Source organism: Hippocampus comes, unplaced genomic scaffold (assembly GCF_001891065.2).
Source record: "Hippocampus comes isolate QL1 unplaced genomic scaffold, H_comes_QL1_v1.1 scaffold526, whole genome shotgun sequence".
In the NCBI taxonomy this organism is placed as follows: Eukaryota; Metazoa; Chordata; class Actinopteri; order Syngnathiformes; family Syngnathidae; genus Hippocampus; species Hippocampus comes.
The window spans coordinates 300968-317062 of record NW_017806233.1 but is presented as its reverse complement, the minus strand read 5'-3'; the positions used below and the strand labels follow the sequence as shown (position 1 = coordinate 317062).

Below are 16095 nucleotides of genomic sequence, written 5' to 3'. Positions count from 1 at the left end.
TATGATGTTGCACCACAGGAATGAAAAATGGGACATCACTGCCAAAACATCAAATTATTTAAAGCAGGAGGAAAAACCGCGCACACACCAAAACAAACCCCCCCCCCCCATGCAATAAATCAAGTCATGATGCCTCTTTTCTGTTTTAAATATTCCAATAAAGGATCTCAACTACAGAAATTCTATCAGCTACAACAATGTCTGTTTTAATGCCATTTAGGGAGTGTTGAATAAACATAAAATATCCGACATCATCTATTTGATGAATTGAACTCGATTATGGTGTAGGGAATTGATGCAGCGCATAATTCTTAAACGGACACAAAATCAAAGGGATTTTGGCCATTTTCTTTGTTTTTCCAGTTGTGCATCACGGGAATAACGCTGAACATGAGGACAATGTCAACACCGCCCCTTGAACAATTAAAAGCAAGCAGGAAGCTGCAAATAAGGTCGGGATGTCCATTTCCTGCTCCAAGCCGAATCGTGCAAGATCAAAATTCTGCCTTTCAGAGGATAATCATGTTTCTGCACCCACCACATTATATAGACAACCGTTTAGAAGAATTGAGTGACCTCAGTCAGCCACAGTGGACCCTGAAAACATTCGAAAAATTAATTAAAACACCGCCACTGTGCTCTTATTGTCTTTGCTATTAAACGACATTCGATGGAACCTAAAGGGACATATAACTACCTGCATTTTCTCACTTTTTCTGGCATCAACTATTTAAAAAAAAACTAACACCTTTCTACAGCCCACACACGGTGAGCTTTTCCAGCACTGGAATAAATATTTCCACGAGGGAATATGCGGAATAATGACATCCACTTCGCATGCACTTCCAGCCAACGGCACTTCATCAGAAATGTGTAAAGATTTTTTTTTTTTTGCAGCAGCAGCACTGCTGTGCACATCTCAAGCGGTGTGTGACGTTTCTACATGCTAACGCGTCACCTTCACGCTCTTTTTTTTTTAAAAATATATCTATGTATTTTTTTTGACGGCTTCATTTGACCTTAATGACAATTCGCTCGATTATTTACACCATTTTCCCTTGTGCAAAAAAACACACTTGTGCTCCCCACAATTTTTTTGTATTTTTTTTCTCCATGATACCAAATTATAAAAAAAAAAAAAAAAGTGCTCATAATGCCAAAGTATCCTGGGAGTTAATTACTAGTCAAACCATAAAATGCAAATTTGACTAACAAAAAAGGAGTGCACTAATCAGATGGGAGCGAATTAATTCGTTGTCTGTTTCTCACGGCAGCGTACGCTAAAGATACAATTTCAAATCGAGATTTGGATCACGTCTATGTTTCGCATCTCGTTTGTGCCCGGTCGGCGGTCAAGGTTGAAGAACAAACGACATTGACGGTACCGGTGATTGATTGATTTGGCTTGATCAGCTTGACTTTTAACAGCCTGCTTTCTCGGGCGCTGAAATAGTAACTTCACGTCATTGGATGAAAAAGACGGACGCAGACAAGTGCTGCACTCGACGCTAATGAAAGCCCTGACAAGCACTCATTACATTAGCTGCGAGAAAGCATGACCTAAGACGCAAACAGTGATGATGCTCACAATAATCAATGAGTTATTAATTAAGACCGACATTTCAAATGTTAAATTAGTTGTTGAATCGCTATTTATGTAGTTTATCATCCAGAGCCAACTAAACTCAAAATTGTCTCGTGCCGGATAGCTAATGAGCTACTTTCATAACTGGCTAATTGTTTTTTTTTTTTTTTGCAATACCTACGAATATTTTAAATTCAAAAATTTATATTAAGTGAATCTTAATTTCACTCTCCTTTCACGTCATTGGATGAAAAAGACGGACGCAGACAAGTGCTGCACTCGACGCTAATGAAAGCCCTGACAAGCACTCATTACATTAGCTGCGAGAAAGCATGACCTAAGACGCAAACAGTGATGATGCTCACAATAATCAATGAGTTATTAATTAAGACCGACATTTCAAATGTTAAATTAGTTGTTGAATCGCTATTTATGTAGTTTATCATCCAGAGCCAACTAAACTCAAAATTGTCTCGTGCCGGATAGCTAATGAGCTACTTTCATAACTGGCTAATTGTTTTTTTTTTTTTTGCAATACCTACGAATATTTTAAATTCAAAAATTTATATTAAGTGAATCTTAATTTCACTCTCCTGAAACACTAACTTTGTCAAAATCAAAATAACCTGACATTTGACCCAAATTGTGTGTGCAAGCACGGCGCAAAGGTCTCAAGTTACTTTCACAGCGTTTCTTAGTTTTTTTTATTTTTATTTTTTATTTTTACCCTTCACACTCGTACCGCGTTTATGACTCGCCGCATTTCTCGCCGACTCTTTCGGCATGTCGACAAACACAATAACAACATTTTCACGTCAGCTGAGCCCTTTAAGATAAATGTCACCGCGTACGCGCCGCGTGTTTACCGGACAACATCCTAAAAGTCAAAGCGGCTCAAGCGGGAAGGTCAGCGGCGGGGGCTATGCGACGCTTGCCTTTGATCCCATTGGGGATGGAAAAGAAAAAAAAAATACATCATGTCTCTCTTTCATGATTTTTCGGACCATGTTTAAATATGGCAGCTGTGACCTTCATTTTGTTTTTTTTAAGCTCTCGCTCACGAACCCTGAAGACAGACAACATTTAGAGCGTTCAGAGATGCTAATAAACAACACCGCGCTAACCCGCTAACCCACATCCGGTGAACTATTCCTGACAGTATTAAACGTCAATGGTCATGAAGCATATTGTTATCTGTTATGTTACTATATCGCTACGCTAGTCACAAATATCGACGTGGCGCTACCACCTGCCGGCATCGGTTCCAAGATCAATAATGTAACGTACTGTCTCACCGTCTGTTGCTATGCCGTGTGGATGAACTAGCATTAAATAGCGGCTGTATGACATACGCTGCCGACAAATAACGGCATTGTGATGTATCGCGTCGTCACGTGTTACACATTCTCCACGCAACCGCATCAAGTATCGACACCGTGACAACTGTCATATATCGTCATGTGACGCTCGCAGAAATGCCACAATGAAAAGTCAATAATGCTGCGATTCGGCGTCGTTCGATAACATGACGTTATCTGGGCCCCGGCGTGGCATTTTCCCGTCGCCGGGCGCACCGAAGATGTCTCGATTGCAGTCGGGAGCCTATTATCATCCGTCTACGTTGCAGACAAACTATCAATCTTCCCCCCCGTGCCGACCTTGCTGCTAACTCCCAGGAATAATAAGATGGAAAGTGGGGAGCGACTCCTGCTATTGTCTGCTCCTGTCATTAGTATTTATTAGATGTCCTGCATGCATTATCAAAGCCATTTAAAAGTTTTCTGGGCAGAAGTTTGACACGGGCACGGCCGACACCGTCGAACGGCGTCTGCGCCAATGGAGGGCCGCTTGCGTCGGCTGCGATTAGGCCTTCTCATTAGGAAGAAACATCCGCCGAACCGCAGAAAAGGCTTCCCGGTAGCATCTGCCGTGTTTACCGGCTAGTATTTCTTCTGTGTTTAGCTTGTTGCGGTTCTATTTTAACTTGATCAGAATACAACTTAAAAAGGCTGAATGGCTCAAAACTTGCTTGAAGTTGAATACGGCGAAATATTGAGTTTTGATTGTCGCCCCTCGGAGACCTTGACTTCAAAACATGCCATCGCATTCTGAGCTAGGAATGATCACTCGGGCTTTTGTCCCCTCACATCATGAGTATCGCAGTCTTCTCTTTACCTGTCTGAACAAAAACTAAGTCATTTTCGCGCAGGTTTTCACATAATGCAAGCTCTTTCAGAGCATTTTGGACACATTTTTCAAGCCCCGTCAAATTATATTTATATAAAAATACACACATACAGGGACATTCATATTTTAAGATGCTGTATACAATTCTTTGTTTATTTTTGGCTGTCTAGCAAAACAAATACAGGGGAGGTGAAAATATGAGGTCGTATCGGTTTATAGCCACGCGACTTGAATCACACGCGTTGTAAATGTCTCCTCGTGTCGGTTTGTGCCCCGGAAATCAACTTTATTTGATGGGCTTTCATGGCGGCTCGTATAGTTTTTCCGTTAAGTTTCCCGAGGGCGGGGCGAGAAGCTCCCCGGAGCCAAATGGACTCCAGCTATTTCTAAATCTTTCGTGCTTGTTTTCTACTTCGCGCTTGCACTTTGCTAACTAAATATATTGCTATTCATGCTGTGTTTGAGAGAACTGTGAAATAGCGTCCCATCGCCTTTTTTTGAGGTGCTCAACCCACCTGAAAGCTCATCAATTTTGGCAAGGGCTCATAAGCTTGGAGAAGGTCGATTTCTTTTAGGGGTCTCAAACATGAAAGGCCAAAAACTCACTCAAGTAGCACCCAATCACAAATTGAAAAAAATGACACCGGGAAGGGCTCATAAGCTTGGAGAAGGTCGATTTCTTTTTAGGGGTCTCAAACATGAAAGGCCAAAACTCACTCAAGTAGCGCCCAATCAAAAATCGAAAAAAAATGACAGCACATTCAAGATCATCATGGTAGTCAGGACGCACACAAAACTCTGAGGGACCTACAGAAGGTGCTAACAAGTCCGCCGTAAAAGAACGGCGGAGCGGGGGCGAGTCAAAATAAGAACAAGGCGGTCAGAGGCGGGAAGGAAAAGAATAAATCAAAGCGCAACCGAGTGGTGAGACAACAAAAGGCGACGCGATCCTGTGAACGGAAGCAAAAGTGGCTTGTCGAAAAGAGGGCAGGTGCGGGGTGGGAAGGGGACGCTCTCAGGACGCCATTATGCATGTCCAACCTGATCTGTCAGAGCCGCGGGTTGGGCCGCCGACGTTCACGAGCTTTATCTCCGAGATCCGGCTGATTAATGAAGCCGTCGCCGCATTGTGCACGCGAGGAAGCGGGCAAGGGATGATCAATCTTAATGAGCTATCCGCCATCCGTGCATTAACTGCAGGCGGGTAGAATGCACGGACGGGGGGGTGCTTCTCGTCTTTAAAATACGATGAGGGAGAAAGCGTGATGGTTGGAGTCGGCCTTCCTACCGCCGACGTATTCTCAACCACCTCGCCCCCACTTCCCCGCACTCGCGAGCTCCATAGGGGCAAAAGATGTACGAGAAAGTTTTGGATGAAAGCCACGCTTTTCCCAGCTAAAACCGCAGAGCACTAATGACGAGGGACGGGCATAAAAACGATTAGCCGACTGTTAAAATTGGTCTTTTGAAGTTCCTGGCAATTAGAAGAGGAGTTACAGCCGTGGAATGCCATATACCAAAAAAGTAAATACAATTACAGAGCAGAAATATTGTTTTTTTTGTTGTTTTTTTTTTTTTTAAATTGAACGATGTACTAATCACACGATCACTACCGAGCGAACTAAATTTCCCGCAGCACTGAATGGACAAGCCATGTCATGTGATCATCCGCAGCCAGCGACGGACGGCCAAGCTGGCGCGTCGTAACGAATTGACATCATGAGTCGGGCGCGGCTCCGTCGAACCCCTGAGACCGATTCACCGAACCCCTCGGCAATAAAATCCAGTATTATGGTCCCAGTAAATCCGAACGACTTTTGCTCTGTGTTAAGATCCGCATTTAAACAGCAAACCGCCGCGCCGATGTTAACTCTGCGGGGCATCGTAATTGCGTTCACAAGGTCCGCTCCTCCCTCCCCCCGACCCCCCCACCCCGATGAGGTCTGATGCGAACTGACTGGAAGATGAACTCCCCGGGCAGGCGGGGACGCTGCGTGTCGCCGCGTGTCACCGCGTGCGGATGTCTAACATGGGCCTAGTGGCTCCTCGAGTGCATTTATGCATGCGATCGTGTGAGCAAAGGACCAGTAAAGACCACTGAGGTGGAAGCAAGCGTTAAGTGTCATTGAAAACTTGTTTTCCGAAGTGTCCCCCGCCCGCCCCCCAAAAAAAAAAAAAAATGCACGCATGTACTAAAATAGTTATTTATTGAGACAAGTCCTCTAAAACTAAACCCAGCTCTAACATATCATTAAAGCACAAACGGTAACTCAACTCACTCAAACAAACACTCAACCAGCTAAGCTGCTTCTTCCAACTAGTCCCGATCCACTAACCCCTAACCCTAGTTAGTAGTACACATTGAAAACTCAATTTAACATTGCCATTGACGGCTCTTGAAGTTGAAAGGTCCATTGTTTTACCTGCGCTGGTGGTGAATGAGTGAAGCCCTACCCACTCAACCCCCAGGTGTCAAAGTCAAGGCCCGGGGGCCAGATGCGGCCCGCCACATCATTTTCTGTGGTCCGCGAAAGCAAATCATCTGTGTCAACTTCCATGATCCTAAATTTGTACCGAAATCTCAAATTGTCATGCGTAATTTATAACGTTTCGCAATAATTTTCTGACCTGGTTTACACGCACTATAATCATGCAACAAACAACTAGTTGACTAATTTCAAAACTAGTAATGCTTCATTTTTTTTTGGTGGACAAATAATCATATGATGTGATGATGAAACATTTATTCAGTTTCACTGCCGTAACGGCCCTCCGAGGGAAGCCGTAACTCCAAAGTGGCCCATGACAAAAATGAGTTTGTCACCCCTGCACTCAAGCATTAACCCTGACCTGCCAACTTCATTACACCAAAGCACAAACCCTGAGGTGAATTTTGCACGAGGATTCCGCTGGCCACGGCGCTTCTTGTTTGTGGGATTTTGGCCATGAAGCGACCTAAAAGAGCACTCCCGTTTGGCCGGCAGTTTACCACAAATGCCAGTCGGCCCTGTCATGTTTTGATGGAGTTCTAAGGTCGAGGCTTTGGAGCAAGTTGTCGAAGTCAAATGAAATTGCATTGCCCAACATTCCAGAAGACGGGTGACGACTGAGCAATAAATCTTGGATCATATGAACTTTCTGTCAACAACCAATTCAGTCATCCACATCCTGTAACAAAACATGCAAATCAGCAACAACTTACGCCATAGCCGAAACTAAACCCGAACAACAACCGACTAACTCTTGATGCATAGAGTGTGACAAAGAATCCAAATTTTCCACAGTTTACACCCCCACCCCTTTGGATATATGCGTTCGAATCAATCCCATTTCCGAGCTCGACCGCGCTGAGCTCGACACTCGCACACCCCGTGGCTGATAGTCATCAGGACAAGAGGATCGATTTAAACAAGCTCCTCAATATACTCTCCCAGCCCCGTGCCCCGCACTGTTTTACGAGCCCTTTAATCAACGATGTCAGTCACCTCCGCTGACGGCGGAGTCTGCCCGAGTCGGGCGCAACACTTATTTGAGTTACAATAGGAGTAAAATGTAAACGTAAAGAGGAGGAGAGGTGCACGCCGTCGACAGGCGGGTATTACCGGGAGTGCCTGCTGTGGGCAGTGAAACGAGGTGGGCAAAATTATAGCGCGGAGGAATGAAACATCACAGCGGGAGAGGAAGTTAAAAGTGCACACGAGGCAGATGATACGCTGCACTTTCCCGTTCCCTGAAATATGCAATGAACCCTATCTAATGCTCGCCGCTTTAAACGGCCTTTTAACTCATTTAGAATTTGTCAATGGCTTTCGGTAGGGAGCAAAACGCACCCGTTTTGATCCATCTCAGGGGTCGGCCATTCTGCCAGTTGCTGTTGATGAAAATGACATCACAGTGCCAACGGTGAGTGCGCATAGAACATATTTTTGTGAGGAAAATGTTTGACTAACCCCAATCCACGAGCCCTAATCTTAAACTATCCGTCCAACCTTCCGTTGACACAAATCCAGCGGTGGTTTAAGACCGTACGTATACAGCTTTGTTTGCCAGGCATGCACACGTGATGGCGGGTGACGAGAATCCGAACGCAAGCACGTATCGGCACGCGCGCGCAGAAAGACTGAATTGTCGTTCGAGCGGAGCAAAGACAAATTGCTGCCTTTGAAGATGAGGCGCAATTTCTGCCACGATGCTTTCTGCAAGGCTGTCATCTGACAGAATGCCCACACCCAAATCAGAGAGACACACACACTTAGCGGCCTGATGTGCGTGCGCGTGTGGATTAAAAGTGCCGTCAGCATCTCCAACATCAGGCCGCTTTGCCATCAAACGGCGTGTCCTCGCAGCGAGCAACTTGTGAAGAAGCAATGACATCATTTGAGAGGACTTGGCTAGTTCAGCTCTTTGCCAAGCAATCACTTGGAAACGTCACTGGCGAGTCATTTCATGTCAGTGGGATAAAATGCGCTTCTTACTTCCTGTTTGGCTTCACAGAGAGCGCCGAAACTGAGTCCTATTTCTGGTCCAACAACTGGGCCAAAAGCAGCGGTAACAATACTTTTCTGCAAATACAGTTCTGCAAATCTTCCAATTCATCTTTCCCAACTTTTTTTTTTTTACACACACACACACACACACACACACACACACACACACACACACACACATTAGAAACAATAAAATGAATAAGGACAATTTAATATTTATTAGGTTAAAATAAACTTTTTTTGTAGCCAAGTTTATTTATCCCGGCATCTGACATCCATACATTTTTAAACTCACGAAAATAAGTCACCACCATTTTTGGGGAGTTTTTTTTTTCTTTTTCTTATCCATTCGTGAACCGGTTTGTGGACTAGCAGTAATGTGTATTTTTTATTTATTTATTTTTTTTACTTTTCCATACATGTTTTGTTGTCTCTTAACCACATTGGTTTATTCTGGCCTGCCGGGTTTGGACGTTGTTTGGTATCACTACATTTTAGCATGTGTTCGGTGCCATTGCCATATAGGTTAATTGATTGAAAATGTAATTACAAGAACGGAGGCTAACAATCCCTCGGGCCGGAACCTTCCGCAGAAGACTTCTCGTCCTACGATGCCGCGACAGCCGTCAAGCAATAACATTCTGGTCCCTCTTAGTGGGAGGTCAACGCAGGCGCGCACGTATAGGTTTAATGGCTCATGACAGCCTATTCAACACGCCGGAGGCAGCAAAAATTCTCATTTTATAGAGAGCAGCCTGAGCCGACAATCCTGTCTAATTATCCGTTTGCAATTCTACCTACAGTCTCATTTCAATGTAGAGCGGGCAGGCCACAAAATAATTGCTTTTCTGCAATCTACGAGTTCATTTGCCTTTGTTTTATTGATCGCAATGAGTGGGGGGTGCGGGAAGGGGGGGTGGTGGTGGTGGTGAAAACAATCTAAACCTAAATGAAAAGCTTCATTAAATGTGAAAATTGTACCGTGAATTGCAAACATCTGTTTCTGACGCGTCCCTGCATTGCAAACTCCAAGGTTAAAACCAGACGGCAAATTCAGCTTGCAGGTTGTGAATCAACGGCGCAGAGTTAGGCACAGGTCAGATTTGTAGCGGTCGATGGTTTGGGGTGTCAGAACAGACTTGGTTTATCAGTAAAGGTGCTTTAGTTGAGTCTGAGGTTGAAGAAGGCATGTTAGTCTCCAGACTCTGTGTTCAATTTGGGTCTGTATAATTGAACAAACACAAAGTGAATCTACTGGCAAAGAAGCCTTGACTTCTTCAGTCGCGTGAATGGCAACAAGTGGCTCGAAAAGTTGATTGCACTTTCTGCCATCTAATAGACAAGCGTTTAGTTGATCCGTCACGACACACTTGGGTGCCAAGAAACCCCGGTTAGGAATCGCCCCCCTAATTAAGAGCAACCCGTTACAATGCTTCTAAATTGCCACTAACCTAAACCGGGGCCCAAACAGCTCCTTGCTCACCTTTGGGATGTCCCGGATCGCTGAACTCGTACTTCCCCATGCCGACAGTCCGTAGCATCTGCAGCCCGTTCGGACCCTCTTGATTGTCGCTGGCGGCCGGAGGGGCGTTCGCGGCGACCGGAACATGGGCGGCGGCCCCCTGTCCATTGCTGAGCTGGATGAGGCCCGGGTGGTGGGCGACTGCGCCGTCACGCTGTGGTTGTAGGAGGGCGGATGCGGGAGGGCGTAGGTGTGAGGCAGGAGGCTGGGCTGGCTGACGGTGGTGACCGGCGCCACCCAGGCGGGAACTGCAAAGCAGAAACAAGAACACTATTCAACCAAGGATCCCTCAACCAAGGCTAATACAAATCAATCAATCCATCAGTCAAGGTAAATGAAGCAGAAAAATCCAACCGATCATACACCAATACATGAGAGACGTGCTAATTGACAGGCAGTCCAGTGTTCAGTCTGTTGAAAAGTCTGTTCATGATTAAAATGTTATTGGATTTCCGATATATAGTTGGAGGCAAGTGAAGTTTTGATTGATTTTACAATCCCGAAAAAATGAAACTTCAAACTCGTAACATTTCGTGTAAAAGACTGACTTGTTTACAGCGCTAATGCTAGCTACGTATTGGTAGCGCTGCTATTTTGTTAAAATTGGAGGGCGTCCTCTGTGACGATCACAACGATGGACTTTTATAGTTAGATGGCACATTTCTTTTGCTGCAGCTTAATATAACATACGTGTTTTTTTTTTGGTTTTTTTTTAGTATATTGCTCAGCATTGCAGAAATAGTGGGAAATGCCCCACTATTTCTCTTTTTTTTTTGTCTTGAAATGTAATTCTGTATGGTGCTTATTTTTTCCATACGAGTTTCAAAAACATTCATCCAGCTGCTGCACCACTGACAGCCAAGGCTGCATAAGACAATTTTTTTCTTCCTTAGAACGCATGCAAACCTCCCTAATGTTTAATTAACCCCCATATAAGATCAACATCATCGTGAGGGTTTCGCAAAGAGCAAACGCATTGCTTGTGCTTTTTATGCCACTGTGGACGATGTGTTGATCCACACACTCAGAGCCAATCATTTCCTACCCCAAGGCGCTCGGAGCGTAGGGTGTGCCGGGAAGACACAACCATATTCGACCTAAATGATGCCTCCCTGCCATAGTAGGCCTCCCTGCCACCTTCTAAAAATAACGAACGCTGAGTGAAAAGGCCAAAGTCTAAACGATGCCAAAAAAAAAAATAGAAAAAAGAAAGAAAGAAAGGCAGCATTCACATTATTCATCACGCTGGAGGTGCTGATCGGAAAGTCACAAGTCAGTCAGCTAACTGGTACTGACTTGCATCCCAACCTGTTAATTGCCCATTTTTTATTTTTTAGTTGTTTTTTAGCTCCTAAATGCAACAACATTTCCGACCCTACAAAACAAATTATTAAAAAAAAAAAAAAAAAAAAATTGTGGCCTCAGGATGATTCAACTGCAGAAGCAATTAGGTCATGTTCGGCCTTTATTTGTAAACATTTTATTGTAACTCAACTGATGTAATTATTGTAACTAACTAATTATTCGCAATTTGTTTTACTTTTTATTTTTTTTTTAAATGTACAATTTGTTGTCTACGTATTGGTATTTGCTTTTATTTTGCTTTCTTGGACTCTGCTCTGCGCTGCCAGATTGACACCGCAACATGAGAATCTGTTCTCAGTCTTCTTACCTGCGTGAATGTCGGTTAAAAAAAAAATCAATATGTCTGCCAATCAGTCAAAGAATCGGTCAATCAATCACAAGGTTGTTGCAATAGTGCTCTCAATTGGCCCGATCCGTTCCCGTGACACCGCTGTCTGCTGGTGTGCTTGTTTGAAAAAGAGACATTTCGGGTGAGTCGAGGCAGGCCAGTGAAGGAAATTAACTGCTCTGGGGCAAAGCCGTTCTGGGGTGGCTTCATTACAATAAGTCTGAAGGGGGAGGAAAAAAAAAAAGGAGGAGGAGAAGGAAAAATAGAGACAAGGGCATGAATAGCAGACGACTACATTAGAGCGTCGACAGCGTTTTTGACATGGGCTGTTAAGACCGCTAAGGTGGTTTCTCTACAAGTACGATCTTGACATTTTGTATAATGATATGCGCGATTAAGTCGCTTTATGCAGCACAAAAAAAGCAGCTGTTTGTACATTATGCAGGATGGTAGTGCATGTAAAGAGAGCATGTTGCCAAAGCACTGTTGAATTTTGTGCGTTACCCGTAGCCTCGCCATCTCGATGCAGCTTGCTGGGTGGCTCGTCCGTGTCCCAGGGGGTGAGCTGATTGATGGGCGTCTGTCCCCACCTCACGCCTGGAGCGAGCAACAGGCCGGAGCTTTGGTTGTCCCCAGGAGACACCTGCAATCATACCAACAACAACACATTAATACAGATTATTACTAAACCGGTATTTTCCCCTAAATTCTGACAAAATATTACATACAAGGGCGGCTCGGCAGTCCAGCGGTTAGTGCGTTGAACTCACAGTGCAGAGGTCGTGGGCTCGATCCCGGCTCCAGGCTCCCTGTGTGGAGTTTGCATGTTCTCCCCGGGCCTGCATGGGTTTTCTCCGGGTATTCCGGTTTCCTCCCACATTTCCCAAAACATGCATGGCAGGCTGATTGAACACTGGTTTGGAAAATGGATGGATGATGCACTTCCCACCTTAATTTTGGGCCAATTAGGAGCTCTGTGTTGTGATTTAATCACTTTTTTGTTCTTGGAAATAATAATTTGAAATATCTCCTTTGTTTAACCAGGTAAGGCAATTGAAAACAGTTTTGTTTTTTTTAAACAATGGAGGCAATTTAGGTTTAAGATCTTGTCCAAGGACACATTTTGGAACTCCTGCAGCCGACTATGTCACTTGATCATAGTCCGGCTGGTCATGCAAAAACCGCAATTCTGAATAGAGTGAAGATGTGCTTTGCTTTGCCCATCCTAATAAAGTGTTTTTATTTTCACACCTGCTATGTGAAAAATCGTGTTTTGTGAAGTAGAAATGTTATCAGGCGAGTGCAGGCTGATGTAACGCTGGCTCAATCACCGCCGGACCCCATGGGACATCTTTTTCCCCCCCCATTTCACCCGCCGCTTTGCCGTCTGGGCTCGGCCGAGTGCTGCGGGTTTTCAAGGGTTCAGCGCTGAAGCCGGATTCCCCTCCGCTTGGCCTTGGGAGTTAATAGAAAAGACCCGGATCCCCTCTGAGTGGTGCTCCGGCCCTCCATTTCATTATCCTGCCTGACCCCGCAGCGACGCAGTTTGGCTTCGGAATTCACAAGCAGCGTTATCATACAGAACCCATCCAGTACTAGTCATCGTCAAAGTAGTATGAGAACCAGTCGTATAGTAGTAGAGGGGTTCTTATCATTTTGACACCAAGTGCTACCCTAGAAAAATTCCAAGCTCTTAAATATAACTGAAATGCACTTAACAAACGTACTATACTGAATTAAACATTTTGAAGCCGCTGCAACATAAACGAAGTATGAGCTGTTGCAAAACAAGCCTCTGCTTGAGATCAGATAAGGTTCTTCGACTTGGTGATGCAGCAAGCGGCTCGCTGCAAGTTGCTTCAGTATTCTTCGAAACAATTGTATGCTCGTGATCATGAGGCGGCTTGGGTTTGTGTGACAGCAGCTGTAAAATAAATGGTCAATAGAAGTATACCCGAAACGGAACCCTGGGGAACGCCCTTCGCAACAATGTTGTATTGTGGGATGAAAACTCGGTTTCAACGGGCAGACAAGTTCAATGTGTGTCCACTTGGAGATAAATCCCTACTGGAGTTTCTCTGACAGCTGTGTGTGCCTTTGCGTGTGCATACGATGGAAGCCAAAGACACCCCCCTCCCCCCCAATCGCAAAAAAAATAAATAAAAAAAGAGAGACAAAGGAGTGATGGAGCGAGAGAATGAAGCCCAAGAAGATGAGCTGTCAGCTTCTTTTGTCCACTTCAAGCTGTCAACTCAAACGCTTTACTCCGAGAAGTGCTGCATTCCGGAGACTCGGGGGGTGGGGGGGCAAGATTCCTGAGCATATCCAAGGTGAGGAGATGCTCTTTCCAGCCCTACCATTTGTTTTAATGAGCAAGCTTCCTCCGATTCCCTCTGCGGTGAAGGAAAACTCATCATTAATGCTGGGAATTCGACCCTCTTACTTGGCCCGCACCCACAAACATGACCTCATTAAGAAGAATAAGAGTTTATCCAAAACATGCCCCCCCCCCCCACAAGATTTGTTGCCGCTTCATACTTTGGCCAGATAAATATCCATTTATACTACATGCCAGGAGCAAGGATGTATTTATTAAGACCGTCGACATTCTGCAAGCGGACAGGTTCGAAGAAACAGGAGGATGTGCGTCGGCAGCTGACATTTCCTCTCCATTTTATTTTGCGCGACGTGGTTCCAGTTGCATCAGTTGTGGGTCGCCTATTATCGTCAGCCAGCAGATGCTTTCTGCCCACTGGACAGAAAACATCTGCAGGGCGGGTGGAGGGTACGGGGTGCCAGATAAATAATTTGCGAGCCGGCGCCAAAGCCACGATTGGCTTTGGCCGGGAATCGAACTCACACACTTGAGTTTGCAGTGCACAGGGTGGCATGCCGTACTGTTAATTACATCACTTCATTAGGTAAACCTGCATCTACTCATTTTCAGTATAAAAAAAAAAAAAAAAGATAATCCTCCGTTTTAATATGCTGCAAACATCTTGGGTAATATTGGAAAAAGGCTCCGAGCAGGATGGAGCCATACGGATATATTGCTACAATCAACTTATTGGAACATATACCCCCCCCCCCACCCAAAAAAAAACATGTTTATGCCTAAATGCATACAGGCAGTGCAGAAGGGGTATACAAGGCACAGAGTAATGCAATAAAAAAGATATTGCAACTGTAAATATTTATATATATGATAACTTGCTCAATAAAACCCAACATGGGGGGGTGGGGGGAACGTACATAAATGCAGACAATGAGATTGCCAAATCAGTTATGACGACGGACGCTTTGTATTTTAATGGCCTTTTGGGAAAAAAATCAAATAAAATCCAGCCCCGTGAACAAACGGGAAGCCAGCTATTTTGGATGCGATTGGACATGCAGCCATTACCTTTTGGCGAAGTCCTACTTAGCACATAAAATAGCTTGGCGACAAGATACAACAAAATATTATTGCCTGAGACGTGTGAGGATGTGGGTCTAGCATAACGTTGATTTCCAATGATCAGTTTGAGGATTCAACGACAGATAACACTGGGATGTCACATAATTCCCCCCCTAGCGCCCCCCCCCCCACACACACACACGTGACATCCTCATCATGATGGTGATTTTGTCAGCTGACACCTGTCGCCATCTTGCCGTGGCATGCGACGAGGGTCTTGAGCCGAGCAAGGACGTCACGTCCGCTGCCCGCCGCCATCTGCCCAGAATGTTTGTGCGGCGCAAGGAGCGCCTCGATGGCATGCGGCAGATTTTTAATTGCTTTGAGACGTCGGTCACAGTCAAATGAATCGCTCGGCCATTTTGACTTCTGATTAAGACGGCGAATTTTATATTATTATTATTATTATTATTTTATTTATTTATTTATTTTTAATCAAGCGTTACACTTGAAAGATGTATTGGTCAATCACAGAACAGCACAGAACAACATTTTCCTGTTCCTGATGTTTTTTTTTTTAATATATCTTTTTGGATATATTTTTGCTCTTAAAAAAGGCGCTTAGTGTTATTAAGAGGTTACTTTGTTTTATTTCGCTGTTGTTTTGGGCAATGGTCTCTTCCAATACAAGAGGACCTGTGTGGTGTTTCTTACATTAAAATGCACCACCACCTCCACAAATCTGCTTGCTATCTCAGGGGAGACGCGCGTAAACAAATTTAATCAAGGCTCTATATTACTCCCAACATAGAAATAACACCTGTTTGTAATTGCACGCAAGGACCGTGCGTGCAAGTAAATTCATGAAGTCCATCAACTTGCTACCACTGCTTTCCCACCTTACAAAATGTTAAAGTATCAGATGATAAAATACCCTAACGGGGCTGGCTTCCCCTTTCGATCGCTTCCTCCAGTGACATAATGTCAGCTTGCAACTACAAAATGGAAGGAGAAGAAGAAGAAGCAGAAAGAGTTTGCAGGGAAATGAAATTCATGAAAGCCATCTGCTTGCAAGCAGGCTTCTCCCCCGCCCTTTGGCGAAGCTCGGACAGACATGGCAGACTTGGCTGAAATGTGGAAGCTGATGGGAATAATTGTTCTTCTCCTAGAAATATCCATCGCCTCCTGACACCGATCACTATATATATATAGATATATGTATAT

The 16095-nt window shown here is 44.5% G+C and overlaps 1 protein-coding gene across 1 annotated transcript in view; it reads right to left on the bottom strand.

The window, feature by feature from the left end:
- klhl29 (kelch like family member 29) overlaps positions 1 to 16095 on the bottom strand; it is a 124435-nt gene that overhangs the window by 54706 nt on the left and 53634 nt on the right. The window contains 3 exon segments of the mRNA XM_019856472.1: positions 9743 to 9915; positions 9918 to 10029; positions 11979 to 12117. Of these exon segments, the coding sequence (XP_019712031.1) occupies positions 9743 to 9915; positions 9918 to 10029; positions 11979 to 12117 (424 nt within the window).